The following is a 21,408-nucleotide window of genomic DNA, read 5'->3' as shown; positions in this document are numbered from 1 at the left end:
CCTGGAAGAGAGCTTTCCTACCACTCTGTCCCAGTGGCCTCAACACTATCAGCCATTTTGACTGCTCCTGGAATCTTTGGTATTTCTCTGGAATGATAGACCGTAGTGGCAGGGGAGATTGGTAGGGCAACAGTTGGAAAGCAGTTTAGAAGAGACTTGTTAAGCTTTAGATGGCCTATAAGCAATGCCTCTGCTAACTGTACTTGTTCAACCTGTCCATCTTATGCAGCAGTTTTTCCTTCACAGGAGGGATGGGTGTGTTGTGCCTCTGTACAAACTGCCACAAATTTCCTATCAATTGGAGAAAGATTGTGATACAATACAGTGGTACCTTGGGTTAAGTACTTAATTTGTTCTGGAGGTCCGTTCTTAACCTGAAACTGTTCTTAACCTGAAGCACCACTTTAGCTAATGGGGCCTCCTGCTGCTGCCGCACCGCCAGAACACGATTTCTGTTCTCATCCTGAAGCAAAGTTCTTAACCCCAGGTAATATTTCTGGGTTAGCGGAGTCTGTAACCTGAAGCGTATGTAACCCAAGGTACCACTGTAAACAAAACAACTGGAGATTGGCCCAGTCTCCTTTGCTTCAATCTTGCCCGTGTACATCAATGCATTGCCTCACTGGTGCATCATTCAATGCATCTACTCAAAAGTCCCATTGTGTTCAAAGGGGCTTCATCCCTGGTACCTTGGTAGGTATGGCAATGCAGCTTTGAAAGTTTAAACAGAAAAGTAGGCTGCGAATGCTGGGCAAAGCAATCCTAAATGAGGGGCAGAGATGAGAAGACGGAGAAAGATTCTGTGGTGGAGAATCACCATGCCTATCAGTCTGCCTACTTGCTGCAGCCGTAGGGCAGGGCGAATAGGATTTTTCATTTGACTTTGGGGTGGGGGGTGTTAATGAGTTCTAGGCCAATTTTATGGGTATACCAGGAAATTGAGAAGGGAGTTGGATCCAGTGGATCTGCCACCACACCTGACCTACCCACTTCCCTGGAATGCCCCAGTATGGTCACCACCAGCAGAGGGACATGTATACTTGTAGAGTTCTTTTCAGGCATTGGGGTGTGGTGGGGGACACCCTGGCGGTGTAGATATTATCCTAAACTTGGATTTCCCTTTCTGCCAGCAGAGCTGCACTTATCCCATTTCTTTTTATTTTGGAATAATGTCTTAATGGTTGCTTTGATGATGTATGTGCTCCACCCTGGGGCCATTTTGTGAAGGGTGAGTTATAAATAGAAATAATAAATAAATAATGTTTCTTCATTATATCCGCTGGCTGTAGGATTGCAGCCTTAAAAACAATAACTTAATAAAATATGTGCTTAATTTTGGTTGGATTACGGCCTTAGACAGCAAGGACATTTAGCTTCCTGAAAGAAAAATGAGGACTTGAAGCAACTCTTAGATCTTACTGTGGACCTGCTACATCTCCCACTGTAGGAATCAGATGACTGAAACTAGTGATAAATCCAGATGAAAAAGAATAAAGGTTGATAAATAAACAGCTGCAGTGTCCCTTAATATATGCCATAGAGAAAGCTCAGATTGGGAAACTCTCTAGCAATAGTACTTCTTGGATCAGGATAATCAAAATGGAAAATGTAGTTAATAATTTGCAATGCGTAAACCTGTTCTCTAACTATTTAGATTGACTTAACAGGAGGGGGAATTGGAAAGAACGAAAAGCTTGTTCACAAAAAGGGGGGGAAAGCCTTGTGAAAATAAGGATGGTTAACTCTTTTGTCTGTCTGTCGATTCTTCCCCTCATTGTCTTTGTTGGAAGAGCAACTGTTTGTGTAAGTATATCTATTTAAAGAACTTCTTTAATGTGGATTGATGAATTCATGTCAGAAGAATATCAGACTGCTCATAAAGCTGAGCCTTTAGATCAGCAACCAAGCAAAATACATAGCAGAATTTTATGGATTTAATATTTATCAGAACATTATTGGGAAAATATGTCCCTAATCCAGTGGAAACATGGAAAAGGTTGGAAAAGGGACACATCACTTTAAAAATGTAAAATTAGTAAACACATTTTCCAGCTTTGGCATTTTCTGTTCCTGCTTCTTCCATGATTCTTTTTCTTTCTTCCTCAAAACAAAATCTGTATCTGTGAATGCCAATAATTTATGCAAATTGTGGGTTGCTACTTGCTTTACAAGGTGCATATTACATATTTTGTTTACTCCTGTCCAAAAAGTTGACCAACCACTGTCTGGAATTCAACATTCATGGAAATATAGGGTTTTCTTACTGAAAATCAATTAATGTTGCTAAAATGCAAAGCAATCACAGAGAAAGAACACAGCAGAATATGCAGCGGGATAGTTTTTAATAAAACATGGTGTTTCATTGTAATTAATGTAATATGAACTTCTTGGAATAAATCCTGCCGGGAATGTGTTGTGATCACTTGATGGCAAATATGTTGTAAGCTGACTATATTCTTGGCCATGGAGGCCCTTTCCAAATAAGATGTGAGAAAACATCTGTTGCCAATGTAATTCAGTTATGAAATGTGTTGTGTGCTGGGGGACCTTGTGATCTAGGAGTAGGTGTGTGACATGTTCTGGGTAGGGTTGCGTTGAAAGTTCCGTCTAGAAGGCAGTAAACAATGACTGTGTGGGTAGGTTGACTTAGGGGTGCATGTAAGGGAGGAGGGGAATGAGAGAGAAAATGAATGAATGGATGATAGGTGAATTGGGTCATTTTGTGTGTGTGTGTGTGTGTGTGTGTGTGTGTGTGTGTGTGTCAGCATGCAGAGGGTCGCAAGGCCAGCTGGCTAGCCCCAGCTGACTCATCTCCTTCCAGCTGTCCCACTGCAAAGACCCATCAGCCTCTGCTCAGATGTACATCAGCGACCCGGGTTTCAAAGCCAGGGCACACTATCTCAGCAGAGCGAACTGCACACACAGAATAGGTGTGAGGCTTGTGGAAGCATACTACAACTACGGATTTATTAATCATAAATCAGGACAAAAAAAATGTGGTCCCTCTTTGTCTTCTCGGGGGGGGGGGAGAGAGAAGCAAAAGCTATACACACAATGGAAGTTCCCAGCATACTGTGCTGGAATGTAAACAGACATGTGACACGCAACAGTTCCATGTCTGCTCCTTAAGGTGGAATGGAAATCTCAACAGTGTGTGTTTGTGTCTGAAAGCATGGGAAAGAGAGGATAGGTGTTTGACTTTATGGGTGGTGGTGGGAGAGGGAGAGTGGGGGGAGGAGGGTGTTTGCATTTGATCCACCCAGTTTCAGTCCCGCCCAACTACTCCTCCAAGAGAATGCAGTCACTGACTAAATAATATTGATGTTTCCATTGCTGAATTAAGGAAGTATATAGCCTGAGTGTATTTATGACAGTACCAGCAGTTCATAACATTTAATACAAGAAAAGTCAAAGGCTGAAAGTTGGTGCAATGAGGTACAGCAGAGGAAAGGGAGGCAGGTTTTGCTTCTTTTCTTACATGCTTTCTTTTCTGTTAAGTATAGACATGCACACACACAAACTTGCTATGTGAACGTGACAGACACATGTTTAGCCTGCACACAATTGGCACTATGCATACTTATTAGGAATTAAGCCCTGAACTTAGAACTTACTTCTGAGTAGAACTGCTTAAGAGTTGGCTGCAAACATTTACAAAAGGAGTTTGCTCTTTAAAATGATCGCCAGGCATCTGTTCTGTGCATGCGAGAAAATGTCTTCTGTTCTGCTGCATTGTAACCTATTAGTCTCTAGAGGGGGGAAGCAAGTTGCCAATTCAGCATTGTTCATTGATCAAGGAAACCCAATATGCTCTTTTTACAGGATGGGTCTGGGTCTGCCTGAAGCTACAGGATTGCAAAATGTCTTAGCTAGATGCATTAGCAAATGTTGCACTGATCTCTTATAGAGGGAAAAATTCTTTCTGACCCCTGAAGGCAATCAGCATATGCCCTGAAGCATGAGAGTTCCCTTACAGCTAAAGAGTCTTAATGGGCTTCCATAAGCTTTAAGTCGAGCTGCATAACCTGCATTCTCAGCACAGATAGCAAAAGGTTTGATGATGCAGAAATCTTGTGTCAGGCTCATCGGAAGGCCTGCCTCTTGAGCTGTAACCCAACAGGCTTTGCTGTCCCTGTCTAAATGAAATCTGCCCTGTCAAAGGGACCAAATACGCAAGCTCAGCTGAAATGGTGCAAAAGGGTGTAAATTCTTGCCGTAAAATGAAATTAAATGGTCTGACTTTGGGATAGGGTGAGAGATAGAACCTTAAACCTGGAGGTGCTACTACTTACAGGATATTTTTTTAAAAAAATAAATGTTTCACTCTATTTTGAATTCTACAATATTTTTATGTAATTTTCTGATTCTTCAGCTTACCCAAAGTAATTCTCTAAGCCTTAAAATTGTTGAGCAAAGCAGGGAAAAGGTGCTTCGGTGCTCAAGGCTACACTGTAATGTTACTGCAGCATCTGCCTCATTCACATGAAGGTGACTGGTGATGAAATTTTGTTGTATTTTGATTTTACCTGATTTGCAGTCCCTAAAACAATACCTGAAGAAAAACCAACTATCCTTTGAAACTCTGTTTAGAATGTCATTGTATGGCTTTAAATAACAAAAAAACAAAAAAACCCCAACCATCACACTTTTCTGAATTTTGTAATGCAGTTCGTCAATGAAATAATGTGTTAAAAATTATGTATATTAGGCAGGCAGAAGTGGCTCATGGGGTGGGGTATAACTGCTATGCTAGCTTCCCAACACTGCTGCTTAAAGGGAGGGGAGGCAGCAGGGAGGCTAGCATGGTGCAAAGGCACCAGCAAGAACCCTGGAATGGCCCTGCCAATGTGTTTGCACCAAGGCAACTTCCTTGCTACCTCCCCGTAAGCAACAGCAACACACCTTCTGGGAAGCTGGTATAGCAGCTCTCCTCTCATCTGCTGATCCACTTCTGTGGGTAGGAACTTGTATTTGAATGACAAAGCAAGTTTTATTTTAATGCCAACAGCCGGGGAGGGGGGGAGAAACCAACATGGCTATCCCTCTGGAAATACCTAGTTTTGCCATTCTCTCTTATTGTTCCCCAGTACTGTGGAATTGTTGTTTTCATTTAAGTAGTTTATAAATATGAAAAGGTTGGAAATATTTGTGGTGAAACTTACTTCCATTTTTCTTTTCCTCGGTTGCTATGAAAATACATTTTCTCTTTGCTTTGTATGGCAGACTTTTAAGCACTTTTCGGGTTTCATCTCTTATACAGTGGTACCTCAGGTTAAGAACTTAATTCTTTCTGGAGGTCCGTTCTTAACCTGAAACTGTTCTTAACCTGAGGTACCACTTTAGCTAATGGCGCCTCCCGCTGCCGCTGCACGATTTCTGTTCTCATCCTGAAACAAAGTTCTTAACCCAAGGTACTATTTCTGGGTTAGCGGAGTCTGTAACCTGAAGCGTCTGTAACCCGAGTACCACTGTAGTTCCAGACTGAAATGACCTATACTAGGGGAATTCTATTGCACATCTACAAGTGAATGTGTTACAGCACACAACTCTTAATTTTGCTGTTTTCATTCTATATTATGGCCTGATCCAGAACATGGAAAACTTGAGCATTTAACAGGACCCCAAAACAAGCAAAGAGACCAATTTTCTACCAGCGTAGCCATAATCTAACTGAGCATACAGCACTCTAAGGCTGTTGCATCCACTGTACATTTAATGCACATTTAAAGCACACCTAGCCCAAGAATCCTGGGAACTGTAGTTTAAGTGTGCTGAGAACTTTACCCCTGTGATTTGTAAACTACAATTCCCAGGGTTATTTTTTTTGGGGGGGGAGGCAGGATTCTGCATGGTGTTTGTGCAGCCATAGAGGTCAGAGGCACCTTGAGTCTCTATGTTACACCCATACCAGCTTTAGGGTGCCCATTGGCCACCTTGCACATTTTTAGAATTGAGGAGTAAGATAGAAATATACTGAATGAATGAATGAAATAGCACCAAATTCCAGGTGCTCAGAGTATTATTATTTTTCATTACCTGCATCCTCCAGGCTCTTTTAAACAAAAATACACCAAACTCTCTAGGGTACAAATTATTCTCTGTAATCTTTGGCTTCTTTTACCTGAGCAACACTGTACTTTGGAAAACGTCCCGCATGTTGTCAGGTGAAATTAAGATAATTTCAAGTTTTGACATTTTGAACTGCAACCATTTTTCAAATAAAATTCCAATATATTAATATAGGCTCAGGAATCTCAAAATGATTCTAAAAACAGTTGTTTCTTGCATTTTTGAGTTAAGTGTTTTTGTCATTGGTTTCCTGAAATAGTGCATTAAAATAAAGCTCCCGAAAGTCTCTCAAACTTCAAAATGAATATTGTCTCAGCTGATTACAGAATTAGCATGTATATTATACAAAATTATACACAATTATGGTATTTAGTATATTTGTCCCTTAATAAAAATGCAGTATCTAGCTACGCTGGATAGCAGAAACAATTGGTTTTGTGAAATACAGTATCAGTACCTATTTTTCCGTTTCCTTTCAAACTTTGAAAGACAAGCCCTCCCTCTTCTGGCAACGTAGAACATAACAAGCAAAAAAGAAATGGACAAGCAAATGAAAGATTGCAGGCTTTAAATGGTGGCATATGTACTAGCTTGTAGTTCAATAGTAAAATACTGGTTATATATATTCAGGAGCGTGCTGAATTTATATACAAGAGTAGCAAGCAAGTGGTGGGTGTCTTAACTTGCGCAGTTAAGCATTCTAGGTGGCTTTAACATGGACTCAGGTGGTGCTGTGGTCTAAATCACAGAGCCTATAGGGCTTGCCAATCAGAAGGTTGGTGGTTTGAATCCCTGCGACAGGGTGAGTTCCTGTTGCTCGGTCCCAGCACCTGCCCACCTAGCAGTTCGAAAGCACATCAAAGTGCAAGTAGATAAATAGGTACCACTCTGGCGGGAAGGTAAATGGCGGTTCTGTGCACTGCTCTGGCTCGCCAGAAGTGGCTTAGTCATGCTGGCCACATGACCTGGAAGCTGTACGCCAGCTCCCTCGGCCACTAAAGCGAGATAAGCGCCGCAACCCCAGAGTCGGTCATGACTGGACCTAATGGTCAGGGGTCCCTTTACCTTTACTATAACACAGAGTAAAACAAGCCCAATAGTTATTTCTTCTCATAAGGCCCCCTGGAAACTGTAGTTATCTGGCAGTGGCTCTTCCCCTCCTTAAGGTGTTTTCCTAAAAGTTGCATTTGTGTATTTATTTATTGCATTTGTGTGTGTGTGTATTTATTTATTTATTTATTTCATTTCATTTGTGTATGTATTTATTATACCTGGCTAAGCAGTTCTCCCCAGATCTAGTGCTGATACTTTCCCCTTGTTTGTGGATAGTGTCATTTTGAATTAATCAGCACTCAAAGAATGAGTTCACTATTAGTAAATAGGATTTATGGGAAGGACTATAAAGCATTTCAGAGAAGTGGAGTCCTAGAAATCTAAATCTATCTCTCTTCTCCCCTCTGAAATGATCTATCCATTGTCCAGCAGAGATTCTCCACAAAACGTAAAGCATTTGTTGAGTTTGTGAGCTGCTTTTAAAATTGTTAAGAGAAAGCTGCATAGAGACGATTTTAAATAAATAAATGTGCAACTTCGTCCTTGAAAACTGCACAATATTACCGTCCGTATTGTTCAAATGCATTTGCTTTGAGTAACAAGGAAGGGTTTAGGATAATCCAATTTCCAAATGGAGCAGCTTTATTAAAAGGACTTCCCAGGCAGTGCCTAAAATCTGACTTAGTTGGCTTTATACATGTCCATTTTTCTTCTTCTCTTGCAGCTTTCTTATATCCTGTCATTTGACCAGCAAGCTGGTAAGCAATACAACTTCTTCTTTTTCCTTTGTGGCAAATACTTCAGAACATGTGCACTATCATATAGCTAAGGAGGCTATAACTTAACTGAGCAAGAAGCATAATTGAAGGTTTGATTTTAAGCAGCTTAGCAAATCCACTGATTCTGGTGGAATAAGACTTGAAACTTTTGCTGGCAGTGTGGAAAATTAACAGCACAATCCTATGCTTGTCCTTTTTCAACTGCTCTTTTAAGTGGAGATTTTTTTATTCTAGGCTGTATTTGCTCTGGGTTGCATCCAGTGCAACGCGGTGCGATTTCCCCCTCTCTCCTTTCTCAGGTGCCCTCAAAATCTGCTCTGGAGGATCCTTCAGTCCTCTGGAACAGATTTTGGGGGTTGGGGCAGTAAGCTCTGTAGGGGAAAGAAGGAGGGGAAAGTTTGGTTTCACAGACAGAAATCTGCTGCACTAGCAGAACAGCAGCACTGAATAAAACCTGTTGGGTTTGAAATTGTCTTTATAGGAAATTGTTTGAATTTGTTTTTCATCAAATATATCAAATTGTTTTACATATATTTCTATTACTGATGTTTCTATTGTTCAATTACTTTGAGATGTTTCACAGGAAATGATTCCTAAATGGGAATAAGTATATAAATGTCTACTCGGAAGTCAGTCCCACTGAGTTCAGTACTGCATACGTCTGAGTAGACATGCATAGGAGAATACTGAACATTATATCCTGGTGGTTGGTAAGTCTGACGCAAAAGCAGTAATGAATTAATAGCAGATAAAATGTGTATTACATGTTATGGAAAGTGATCTGCTTTACTTCCTGTATTAAAGTTTACAGAGTTTGGAATAAATTTATGTCAAAAACGATGTAATACTTCTCTGAGGTGCCCTTCACATACTATGAAAAATATGTTTATACGGAAAGTATCAATCTTTACATTATTTTGGAATGACACATTAAAATATAATGTTGGGCCATTTTCTATTTGTCATCTTGTACTTTTTGAAAACTATTATACAAAATGGTATAACTTTGTACAGCTGGAGACCTTTACTAACCTTAGAAATAAACAGTCCAACTTCTTGGACTAGGGATGGAGAAGAAATTCCACTCAGTTACTATTTAAAGGCAAACCTAAGTAATTCAAAACGGTACAATAACTGAAATCCTTCAAAATTCACACTCCGAATTTTGCAATGCAGTTGTCCAATCAAATAATGTGTACAAAAATGCAAACAGTAGGGTAAAATAAGCATCAAAAAGCATATATTAGTGAAAATAATATGCACAAATGCATTGTATTGGGGGGACATTGCTTTGCAAAATGGGTCTATCAGGATACATTTGTGCTAAAAAGCTGGTGAATTTTCATGAGGACTTAGTAAATAAAGGATCTCCAAGGTGGCAGAGGCTTCATTGGGACGGTTCAGAGATATAACAGCAGTTCTCTATGGTAGAGTGGTTCTTTTCTCTGGAACAGGGTCTCTATAAATGAATGAATCAGAGAGTATTGATCAGAAATTCACTAATTGATTCACAGCTCAAACAACATACAAAAATGCAGATGAAAGTATAAGCAGTTTAAAAGATCGTCCAAGTCCTCAAAGCTAATTTCAAGCTTTTAAAGTCAATCTCTGCCTATCAACTACAGTAACAGAGAGGAGGGTCTTTTTTGTACTACACAGAAGAAAGTTATGCTTTGAAAATACATGTAGGATGTCTCATTTAATTTTGTGTAATAGTCACATTTCAGTGACAAATGTCAAATCACTGCATCTTTAAGTGTGTTAAGATTTTTCTGCATTTACAGAGAATGAAGGCTGTGATTCTGTAATATGTTAAAATAAGCCAATGTATCAGAATTTGAGTGTTAATTATGTGCTTAGATATATTTTTTTAAAAAAATGTTGCTTTTACTTTACAAAACCAATGGCTTGTTATGAATAATTTAAATGAATGGAACAGACACATTTCTTAAATAAAAGATATTAGATCCACAAAGTTATTTAGTACTGAGGAGCTAGAGAAGAGGAGTAATAAAAACTGTTTCATGGAATGTATTCCAATTTGCCTTCATGTGTGAAGGTCAATTTCACCTATCAGTAAAAAGAGGATTTTTATTTTTCACAATAAAACCCTAGCTCGGCAACAGAATTTATGCCAAAGGGAAAAACCAAGGTACTGAGGTTGCAATCCTGCACACACTGTGGAGTAAATCCATTTTTAAAAATTAGATTTACATTTGAATAGACATGGTCAGAACTGGAGTGAAACGCTATTAAGTAGTGTGCATATGATACTACACTGAGACATTCTCAAGGTCATTTGAAAGAGGTAAAATCTAAGGATAGGGAAAGGAGAAGACAACCATGAAGAAAGGGAGAGGGGGAGGGGGAGACAGTTGAGCCAATCTGATGCTCCTGCCATTACATTTGCAATATACTGACCTCACTGCCATCTCACTCCTCCTTCTAAACCTCCCAGGAAGTAGCAGTGGTGCAATAAACCAAAGGTCAGGTGAGTGTCAGCATTCTACCATGCTGTCTATTGATTCATATTTAACGCTGCTCCTGAGGTAAAACTACTAAGCAGGACCCACCTTTGTAATCGTATAGCTTAAGAATCAGGTTGCAATTTCCCCCAATCACTTTATGCTAAAAACATGAGGGAACGTCATCATCTTGAGGAATTATATGATTCACACATTCAAGTTCTTCCTGTCCAAAAGAATCCTTATTGAAACCTAATCCTTCTGCAGTTTGACTCAGGGCTGGTTTACGTTTTATGGCTGTCATGTGGAAGCTACTGTAATCATTCTACAGTGGTACCTTGGTTGTCAAACGTAATCCACTCCAGAAGACCATTCGACTTCTGAAACATTTGACAACCAAAGCGCAATGGGCGGTCAGCAAATGCAATTGAGAAAATTGAGAAACATGCCTCGGAAGCCGTTCGACTTCTGAGGCGCGTTCAAAAATGGAATCATTCACTTCCGGGATTTCAGTGAAAACCAAAACATTATGCTTCCGAGACGCTGGAAAACCGAGGTACCATTGTATATGGTGCCTGATATCACAAAGCAAGGCAGTTTTGTTCAGAAGCTCATCAAATGGATAAGGGAAGCAGTTTTTTCTTGCCATACCAATGAAAATGTTCCAAGAGGAAAGTTTAACTGCCATGGTGAAATCATCTACTCAGTTGTGAGCACATTTGTGGATGCTACACAGAACCAGTGACTTTCATGTGATACTGCCATGTGTAAACAGTTGCCATAATAATGAACCTATATTTCACAACAAATTCATAGGTTCATCATGCTTATTAGAGATGTGCAACTGATACAGCTGGCTCCTGAATTGATTCCGGACAATGTGGACAAAAACTTTGCTTGTTAAATGCAAATGGACATTGTTTGCCCAGATATATACTCTTCCCTTATCTTAATACCCATTTTTACCTTCGATAGTAAAGTGGTAAATTAGGCAAGTATACTGTTTTTAATCTTATAAAGTTATACCCATTATTAACACCTTAAATGAATTTCTAGCTTTAAAGATAGTATTTTTATTTCCTACCTGACTGTGGAAGTCTGGTGAGATTGGCTGCTCCTAAATTGGCATTTTAAATTAGTTCAGACTCCTTGAAGTGAATTGGGTTAGAAGCTAATCCTTACATTTCCTAGGAACAATGTGAAAAAGGAATCTTCTTCCCCATGAAAATGTTGTATTTACCCCATCTCTGGAGAACTGTTGTTCTGTCATGTGTATATCTGAATCCTATCCATTTTTATGTTTTAGAATCAGCTCAGCATAGTGCCATCAGTGTAGAGCTAGACATAGAGACAGAAGTATTTTAAAACTTTTGTGTGTGTTTTTTTATGAGGTCTGCTCTATTTCAGCTTTTCCTATCTCTCTAAAGATTAGCAATTAAAATACACAAGAGGGACTTGTTGAAAACATTAACATATCAAAGTGCTCCTATTCATGGTGCCAGCCGCGCTCGTTTGCAGGATACTCAATTTCATTTTCCGTCCTCCATTTTCTCCACCCACCCCACCAGTCAGCCAGCATTCTGTATCCACTCAACATGCTCATTCTTCACTGGGCTGCTTTGGGAATCTATCCTGACATAACTTTTCGAAATGTTTTTTGTACTTCTTCTACCTTTAGTGTTCTCCCAAGCCTGTGGGTGCCCCTCTCTTTTGTACGTCTACTGCTGTTTTGGCTATGTAGGGATCCACACTTAGAGAACATGTTTCCTATTAGCATATAGGATCCCTGGACTCGTATACCATAGACTGGTGTCATTCTGCAAGTTAAAACTCACCCAGTGAACCTAAATGTTTTGAAACATTGCTGACTGTAAGAGGATTAGCTATAGGATCACCTACTTCCAAGAAAATTGCTGGGTGGGGAGGAGGCAAGATTATATTATATTATTTTCTGTACATTTTTACCATATAAAGATAAAGAGAGGAGCACTGGAAGCTAACAAATGTCTGAAATATGCCTCAGTAGTAACCTCAGCCCAAGTGCATGACTCTGTAAAAAGTGGGAACCTCCAGTCCCATCAGGTGAAGTGTTGAGTGGCCATTCTGTAACCTAAAATAGATTATCAGGCCACATCCAGGCTAGCAAACAAATGGTATGGCCACTTGACTACTTTCGCTTCAAAATTCAAAGTTAAACAGAAGAAGAAGAAAACTGTAGGGCTTGGAGCAGAAAGCCTGGAGCCCTACTTATGTAGTTTTTTAATGTATGAAATAATGTAAGAGGGTGTATCAAAAATGAATGAATCAAAAATGACTTTCATTAAAAATTACCTGCTCAAAGAGAAGATTTGTTTTGATGATAATTATCAACCCTGAAGAAGGAGTTTTATTCAAAACTCATTGGGAGTCTCAAATATTGACTCAGTTACTTTTCTGTCACTGTTGAAGATTAAAGTCCATATCTGGGAGCCAGTTACTACCAATGTTCAAATGGGCTTCACTTGTCCCTTTTAAAAAAACAACCTCACACCTATATTGGCAAGTTACATATACTGTATTATCTTATAAGTACATGCTATTCATTTCTAATGTCTGTTCATGATATCTATTCATGGGCTTCCTATTGGAATGATTAATGACTCTCCTATGTGCGTAATCATAGATTTAGAACTAGATTAAGCAGACACAACACAGCAGATTGTTCCTGTCAAAATTAGCTGACTGAAATGGTCTGGACCCAGATATAAACTTCTCTCTGCTTCTGCCAGCTTTGTGGGTTGAATTTTCATTAGCAATTACTGAACAAAATGATCCAAATAGAAATGTTCACAGAAAGAGGAACAAAGAAAGACCAACCACTGTGTGAAACATACTGAAATAGAAGTTCTGAATGGCTGGTGCTATCATGCAGCTGGCTCAAATGATGTCACCCAACATTTCATCAGGAACTAAGAAACGCAAGTTAGACAAAAAATAATAATAATCAAGGAGAAGTCCTCAAGGGGGGAGAAACTATCAAGATGGCCTCAAAGGATCCAAAAATGGATCCTTTGTTCAGAAAAGGGGAAAAGTCCTGTTTGTTTCATCTGTACCGTAGAATGTCTGGATGACATGCAGATGTTAAAAGTACATGTGGAGCCAAAGGCACCTTTACTTAGATGAAGTTTAATAAATAAACAGAGGGAAATCTAACTTCTTGAAAATCCTCCCACGCGATGTCAGCTTGAAGTCTCCCTTTGGTTTCCTCTGCTTTTCTATTGTATCACATTAAAGTTTATTTGCTCAGTGAAGACAATGGCCTTATCTTGGAATGAGATCCTTATTCCTCCGCCCGGCGTGCACTCCTGCAGCACTTTCATATTGCAAAGACTCAACTCTTGTGAAATAATGAGCGAAGAAAAGAAGTCTTGACTTGACATAACGATAAATGAGGTGAAACTTTTTTTTCTTTTTTTTTTGCCGTCAAGATACCAGGGTTGGCACATAGAAAAAAAGAAAGTACTATTTTAATATGAAATATAAAGCATCCATTGTACAAAAAGTATTTTTTTTTTTCATCAGAAGCAAAGGAAGAATAAAGATAAAGGCTGCAACAGAATGAATGAGTTGAGAAAACTAAGATAATACCGTTGATAATCAGTTCAAGGCAAAGCGCTATCCACCAGGCCATCGGCCCAGCCCTAGGGGAGAGCTTTTAAAAGTGTCCCTGTATGCTTTTTCGCTCTCCTCATTACCATACCTGCTCTTTGAAACTCACCGGTGGTTCCAACAAACTGCAGTGACACCTGCCGGAAAGAGCGGATGACCCGTCTTAATCAACTACTTCTGTGAAAAGTCTATGGAAAGAACTGCCGTCCCATCTTCACTTTGCTGTTCTGAAAGCTATTTGTCAATGGGTATCCTGAGAGCCATGGCTATGAACAAAGATCTGTTTCTGTGCATTGGAAATGTGGCACCATGATCAAAGCTAAGGAGAATCTCCCACTTGTTCCCTTTGTTCGTGAATATGTCCCTTCTCTTATGCAGCTACGAAGACTGGAATAATTATCTGTACTTTATCGTACTACTTGTATTCTAGTAGTGTGATTTCGGCAGTCCCTGAGTGGGGTTGGGACCCTAAAGCAGTCTATATACTTTCTCCTGGCCCAAAGACCATTAGCAAAGTTGCAGTGACCTTGCAGGAGTATGCGAGTAGTCTCGACTTATGAGGGGGATAAAAATAAGCTGGCTAGACAATGCAGGTAAAGAAAAGAAATGAGCATTAAAAGTTGAAATGTAAGTGCTAAAACCAATAGAAGCTTTGTCATAGACTGGGATGGAATATGAACTGCACCCTATGATGGAACTGTGTTCTTTTAGCCATGTGCTAGGCAGACTAAAAAATATACAGATATAAATATTTAGGATAAGATTGCTGTTTAAATGGAGGTTTCAAAATGTCACATTCTTTGTTGATATGCCATTTTAAATAAAAATTGTAAATATATATTTTATGTGTGAGGTAAAGTACCATTGTTTTGAGCAGATCAGGTTGGTAAATGCCCATGTCTTCAGTCATCACAAGTGTGTTTGCAACTGCATGCACATTCACATGACCATAAAACTAAAGCCCACTTCCAAAGATACAATTGAAATTGCCACATTAATTCTGTATGATGAGTATTTTCTTTTTATAAGCTCTCAAAACTGCTATCTATTTATAACACATGCATGTGAGCTCTAGTTATTAAGAATTCACCAGAAAGGATAAATATACTAGCTTTCATCAAATAATAAAGACAAATATTCAAACAAAGGATGTGCCATAGAAAACTGACACAGTAAGAATGAGCTTATGTGACTTCATCATGTTCAGTATTGTGAGAATTGAACTGGAGTCCCATTGTTCCCTATGGGATGCAATTAGATACATTGTCTCAGTAGCAAAATAATTAGTCTGGATAATGACCTCTGTGTGGAAGATTTAAGGTCAGAACCCTGCTCAGCCATAAAACACATTTTGTAGCATAGGACATGTCATTTTCTCTGAATCTCATCTTCTGTTGTAAAGGTAAAATAAATTAAGGATGTATTGATGACCTGGCCTGAGCCTACAGCGATGATGGGAAGAAAATTTATAAATCACCTGGACTTTATGTATTGCATTTTTTTTTTATTACATGTATATTCTGTCTTTCCTCAAAGGAGCTCTAAGCAGTGTCAATACCCCAATGTTATCTCCAGATCAACCAACCTTTGAGGTAGATTAAGCTTAGAGATAGCAACTGGCCCAAGCTCATTCAAATCTAGTAGGACCTCTTATAGAAAAAGTGCTTCCAGTTACTTCTGAGGTCCGCTACATAAGTAAGTATTTTCTGAAATACTTCTTGAAATGCTATTTCATAATTCATGTAGTAGTATGGTCTATAGGTGCAGCTGACAGCTATTACTATGAATACACCGATGAAGATGCCCAGCCAATGCAGGATAATACTAGATATGGCCTCCCTGCTATACATCCTGACTGGTTTCATGAATACGTCAGTTATGAAGGTATTTTACTGGGTCACACTTTGTGATGGGGAAATGGGGAAGTGTGGGGTTGGGGAGAATTGAAAACTACTTCCAGGGTAACAGGAATTGCTATACTGGTTGTTATTAATGTATTGTCTATTACTGTAATCCTGTAGTAAAGGATCTAAACCTCATCTACTGACAGAACAAATTCAGACTCTGCAATTCACTTTGGATTCTAGCAACTTTTAAATAGCTTCATTCTTTTCAACTTAGGTTCCATCTATACCTGTAACACAGAGAGATGTGAGATATAGTTATTTCTGTGTTGATACAGCTCCCAAGATCCAGCAGCTTTTATTATGAATTTTATTATTTATTATTATTTTTATTATGAATATGAGTTCATCTGTGTCATTTTATAATTAGCATGGGATGCTACACCATGGTTTGTGTCATATGTAGAAAATCTGAATGGAGGAAAACCTTATATTTTCCACAAAATGTCCAATACTTTTCTGAGATTGTATAGAGCTCCATCTAGAGATGGCAGCTGTGGATGAATGCAGAGATGCCTAGTGATCTACTATGTGTTCTATGCTTGTTCCACTATTTGACTGTGCATACTAGTTGACACCTGCAATCTAGATGTTCTATGTGTAAACCAACCATTTTCGCAAATATTATTGGCTTGAACTGACTGTTAAGTAATAAACTGGGTAATCCAATCCATGACTGCTTTTAGAAAACCTTAGTTGCACACACACAGCAAGCTAATTGTAAAATAAGCTTCATCTTTCCACTCCCTGTACTAGAAAACCCATGCCTGGAGATGCCATGCCAGAATAATGGTGTATGTGAAAGGAAAAGAAACAAGTATACATGTCGCTGCCCCGAGCCATATGAAGGGTCTAAGTGTGAGAATGGTAAGCAGAATTTTCATAGTGTTAGATAAAGCTGAGTGGGACATTGTCTTTCAAGGAACTTGATAGCTACTTTATTTGAATGGTTATGATCACAAGTGCATACTTACTGTATTTATGTTTTGGACAGAAAATATTTTATTTGCATTCCAGCTTAATAAGATAGTATGGTTTTATTGCAAATTTAGGAGACTTGCCAGGAGCTTCAAGCTTAGATCTATAGGTTGTTGTTTTTTAATTCTATTGTGTTTGTCACATTCCCCTCCCCACAAACAAAAAATCACAAAAAAAGAAATTCCCAGTCCTGATCACTAACATATATAAAATGTCACCTATATATATTTGTTGAATATATTTCTTTGGTTGTGGGGGTTGCTGTCTTCAATGAACTTCATAATAATGTACTCAAATGTGGTAGACTATATACTCCTTACTTTATTCAGCTGAATGCTTCAAGCTCTTGCCATGCAAAATCAGGTCCACAGAAGGATCAAGGCTGGAAAGGAAATGGAAGGGATCCAAACCACAAAGAGCAAAGGCATAGTTCTAGAAAAATCTTCATCAGCCTTGTACCCTCCAAGTTTTTCATAAGTCCCAGGTACCAGGCTGGTGAAAGCTGCCCTAGAAAACAAATGATAAAGCCTGGCTTTTTGGGGTGGCAGCAGAGGGGTGGTATTTATGGGTTCACAGAGATAGGAGCAAGGACCATAGAAACATTTATTGGGAAGGCTTCCGAGTAGAGTTTGGCAATGAATGAACAGTAGAGAGATAACCTTAACACACTTGTCCATTTTATCTATATCATGCAACATAGTGAAAAACACATGTGAAAGGATCAACTGCAATAGAGGAGATTGCCTTATAAGCTTAAGAGCGCCTTATTATAGATGCCATTGCAAACACCCCTACAAAGCACCGTTCTGTGACAAAGGTGAGTACCAAACTTGAGGGATATGGTTACTATCAGACATTTGTCTTACTGCTGCCCTATATGCCTAAGAATAAATCATGACCTTTGATCTCCAAATTTGCTCTCCAAATTGTGGCAGTTGCTGCCTATCCTGTTAGTATTTCTAAAATTCCGACAGAAGTGCTTCCTCCTTTTTACAAGGGGCTCAAGAAGGCTAGGGTGAAGCTATCTCACTGTGTAGGGATGATTGTAGGGAGAGCGATAGCACCACCTGGTGAGCTTTGATGAGGAATTTGACGGTGGGCTTCCCACTATGCTTTGCTTCGCTTTCCTTTTCTGCCTATAAAGGTGTTTCTTCCTGGTTAGCGCTTTGTTCATGCAAGCTATGAATCGTACTTAAGTGCTCTGTTTTGTTTTGTTTTCTGGAAACTAACAGCACAGTCATCTTGCCGACCAAATCCTTGCAAAAATGGGGGCATCTGTCAACGGCATCGGATAAGGTCCAAGTTCAGCTGCAAGTGTCCTGAGCCATTCAAAGGAAGGCTTTGCGAAATAGGTGAGGGATCCAGTTCTGGCCTTCTGGCTACGGATTTACCAAGAAGAGGGATCTGTGAATGTTTCTAAGCACATATGACCGTGCTGCAGAATTTGGCACATGGAAGTGGTTTTATCCTCATTCATGTTGCCATTGGCATGCAGGAAGTAGATTCAAGATGCCCAGATTTGCACTTTTACAAAAGCCAAAGGTCAAAACAACAAACTGAGCTATAAATTAAGGAGGAAATTGGGAAGGGAGTCTGCTTAAACATTGTTAGGCTGGGTCAGCTTAGATGAAATGAGAATCACTGTGAGATAGTCGGTCAGATCCACAGCATACATTTAAAGCATTTAAAGCACATTTATACCAGCTTTATCTGCTGATGGACGGCCGCCCTGACTCGGCCCCAGATACACTGACCAGATGCTTGGAAGCTGTGGCTGGATGGCTGTGTGGGAGCCTGTTGAAGTTAAATCCTTCAAAGACAGAGGTCCTCTGGCTGGGTTGGGACGACATGGGGTTGGGGGGGCCAACTCCCATCTCTTGTGGGGGCTCAATTAGTGCCAGCACCTTCTGTCAAGAGTTTGGGTACAACCTTCGATGCCTCCCTTTCTATGGAGGCGCATGTTGCAGCCACAGCAAAGGTGGCATTTTTCCATCTCCACCTTATTAAGCAGTTGGCCCCTTACCTTTCTCGCCCTGATCTGGCCACAGTGATCCATGTGACAGTCACTTCCAGGCTTGATTATTGTAGCTTGAAGCTGACCCAGAAACTCCAGGGGGGCAGAATGCCGCAGCAAGGCTCCTTACAGGGTCCTTGCTGCAGGATCACATTCATCCAGTGCTTTACCAGCTGCCCTGGAGTACAGGTTCAGGTTTAAGGTGCTGGTTTTTACCTTTAAAGCCCTATGTGGCCTAGGACCCTCGTACCTGCGGGACCACCTCTCCTGCTATGCCCCGCAGAGGACCTTAAGGTCCATAAATAACAACACTTTGGAAGCCCCGAGCCTCAAGGAGGTTAGATTGGTCTCAACTAGGGCCAGGGCCTTTTCAGCACTGGTCCCGACTTGGTGTCACTGGAGACCAGGGCCCTACGGGATTTGACATCTTTCCGCCTGGCCTTTGGCTTGGACTCATTCTCACCCCTTATAAGGGATCTAGTATATAACTTTTCCCTTGGCTTTTTTGCTGGTCCATATAGGACCAGCTTGCATAGCTGGCTCGGGTGAATAGCTAATGTTTCCTCCCTTTATGGTCTTGATTTATGTGCTACTACTAAACTGAGGCTGTATTTTAAGCCATATTTTAATAAACTGTTTTTTTCTTTTTTGTTTTTTCTATTACTTTTTTTGTAATTCATATTCAGTGTTAGCCGCCCTGAGGGTGGGGTATAAATAAAAATGTATTATTATTATTATTATTATTATTATTATTATTATTATTATTAATTACTTAACCGTCATGGCTTCACCCAAAGAATTGTGGGAACTGCAACTATGGTATCCAGCACCTTAACAAATGACAGGTCCCAGGTGACTTTTCAGGTAGTATAAGAGTGCTTTAAATGAATGGTGTAGGGGTAGGTGGGTGAGAGAGCACATTTCTTAAGAAGGCAATCCTTTTGTAGGACCTGATGACTGTTTTGAAGAAAATGGCATTTCATACAGAGGAAATGTTAGTCAAACAATTCTCCATAAGACCTGTCTTCACTGGAATTCTCACCGTCTCCTGGAGTGGAATTATAATGCATTTATTGAAGATGCTGCCTCTTATGGCCTTGGTGACCATAACTTCTGCAGGTAATCTACTGCACATTCTTTCTCCCACTTCCATGAATGTCAATGCCATGCATACAAATACGTCTGCTCCTCCCACTCAAAAAATGCAGTATCTGCATGAGCTATATCAGTGTAATTCAATTACATTTCTTTTCTGTGATACTCATTGGAAATAATTACTGATTCTTCTTGGCTACCAACACACCAAGGATATTACCCCAACACTGGGATGGTTGACTTTATGACTTCACCTTGGAAATAATGACCACTGTCATAGGAACTAACTCCTAGGAGCTGAAGGGACCCCACCCCAATAAAATATTTCAGGGGGCTGACCCCCTCAAAGCTGATGGTCATTGTCATTCAAATAGTGTGTGTGGACCATATCATGTGATCAATTATGTGGGGTGAGGCTTACCTGCCCCCCCAATATTTTATTCAAGTTGGCACCCCTGACCACTGTTGTTTATGTCTCTGATAGCTGGAGATATACACATTAAAAAGGTAAAGGTACCCCTGACCGTTAGGTCCAGTTGCAGACAACTATGGGGTTGCGGCACTCATCTCGCTCTATAGGCCAAGGGAGCCGGCATTTGTCCGCAGACAGCTGGTCATGTGGCCAGCATGACTAAGCCGCTTCTGGCAAAACCAGAGCAGCGCACGGAAATGCCATTTACCTTCCTGCCAGAGTGGTACCTATTTATCTATTTGCAATTCGTGCTTTTGAACTGCTGGGTGGGCAGGAGCTGGGACCGAGCAAGGGGAGCTCACCCTGTCGCAGGGATTCGAACTGCCGCCCTAGGCTCTGTGGTTTAGACCACAGCGCCACCTGCGTCCCTCGATATACACATTACCGGGTAGTTATTAATGCTGATAGGTTGCTGGCAAAGATGTATGTTATGCATTTATGCAACTCAATAAGTGATGCCAGTGTTTGTTGGTTGTACAAAAACTTATCACTTACTGGTAGGCCGTGTGAACTGTAAAAATGTTGCCATTCCTAATAATGCTTGTGCTCGTGGACAGGCAGTCTCCTGCTGGCACAAATGGATAATGCTCTGTGGTGTGACAGGTAACCGGTTACAGAGTCTCCATCTTTCACTAAACTAGAATTTGTGGACATCCAAGGAAGTGGAATGTTGGGAAATTCAGGACAGATAAAAGAAAGTGCTTCTTCAGACCATGCATAGTTAAACTATGGAACTCACTCCACATTGATGGCCACTAATTTGGATGTTTTAAAAGAGGATTAGACAAATTAATGGCTACTAGCCATGATGGCTATGCCTCCGTGGGCAGAGGCAGTATGCTTCTGAATATCAGTTGCTGAAAACTGCAGGAGTACTCTCGAGACCATATAACACCAGTCCTGAAAGACCTACGTTGGCTCCCAGTATGTT

At 40.1% G+C, this 21,408-nt stretch overlaps 1 protein-coding gene across 4 annotated transcripts in view; it reads left to right on the top strand.

The window, feature by feature from the left end:
- The first annotated feature begins 1,640 nt into the window (after positions 1 to 1,640).
- Positions 1,641 to 21,408, top strand: part of HABP2 (hyaluronan binding protein 2) — a 36,665-nt gene continuing 16,897 nt past the window's right edge. For 2 of the 4 annotated variants that reach the window (XM_083504969.1, XM_083504970.1), the window contains exons 1-7: positions 1,653 to 1,803; positions 7,847 to 7,880; positions 15,764 to 15,898; positions 16,675 to 16,785; positions 17,597 to 17,713; positions 18,129 to 18,248; positions 19,858 to 20,029. In XM_083504969.1, coding sequence (XP_083361095.1) covers positions 1,735 to 1,803; positions 7,847 to 7,880; positions 15,764 to 15,898; positions 16,675 to 16,785; positions 17,597 to 17,713; positions 18,129 to 18,248; positions 19,858 to 20,029 — 758 coding nt within the window. In that variant the 5' untranslated portion in view covers positions 1,653 to 1,734. Of the gene's footprint in view, positions 1,804 to 7,846; positions 7,881 to 15,763; positions 15,899 to 16,674; positions 16,786 to 17,596; positions 17,714 to 18,128; positions 18,249 to 19,857; positions 20,030 to 21,408 lie in introns of all 4 variants that reach the window. The other 2 variants (XM_083504971.1, XM_083504972.1) reach the window with 2 other exon arrangements.

This window comes from Podarcis liolepis, assembly GCF_965112155.1.
Source record: "Podarcis liolepis genome assembly, chromosome: 5".
Lineage (NCBI taxonomy): Eukaryota > Metazoa > Chordata > Lepidosauria > Squamata > Lacertidae > Podarcis > Podarcis liolepis.
This window is presented reverse-complemented; position numbering and strand designations above follow the sequence as displayed.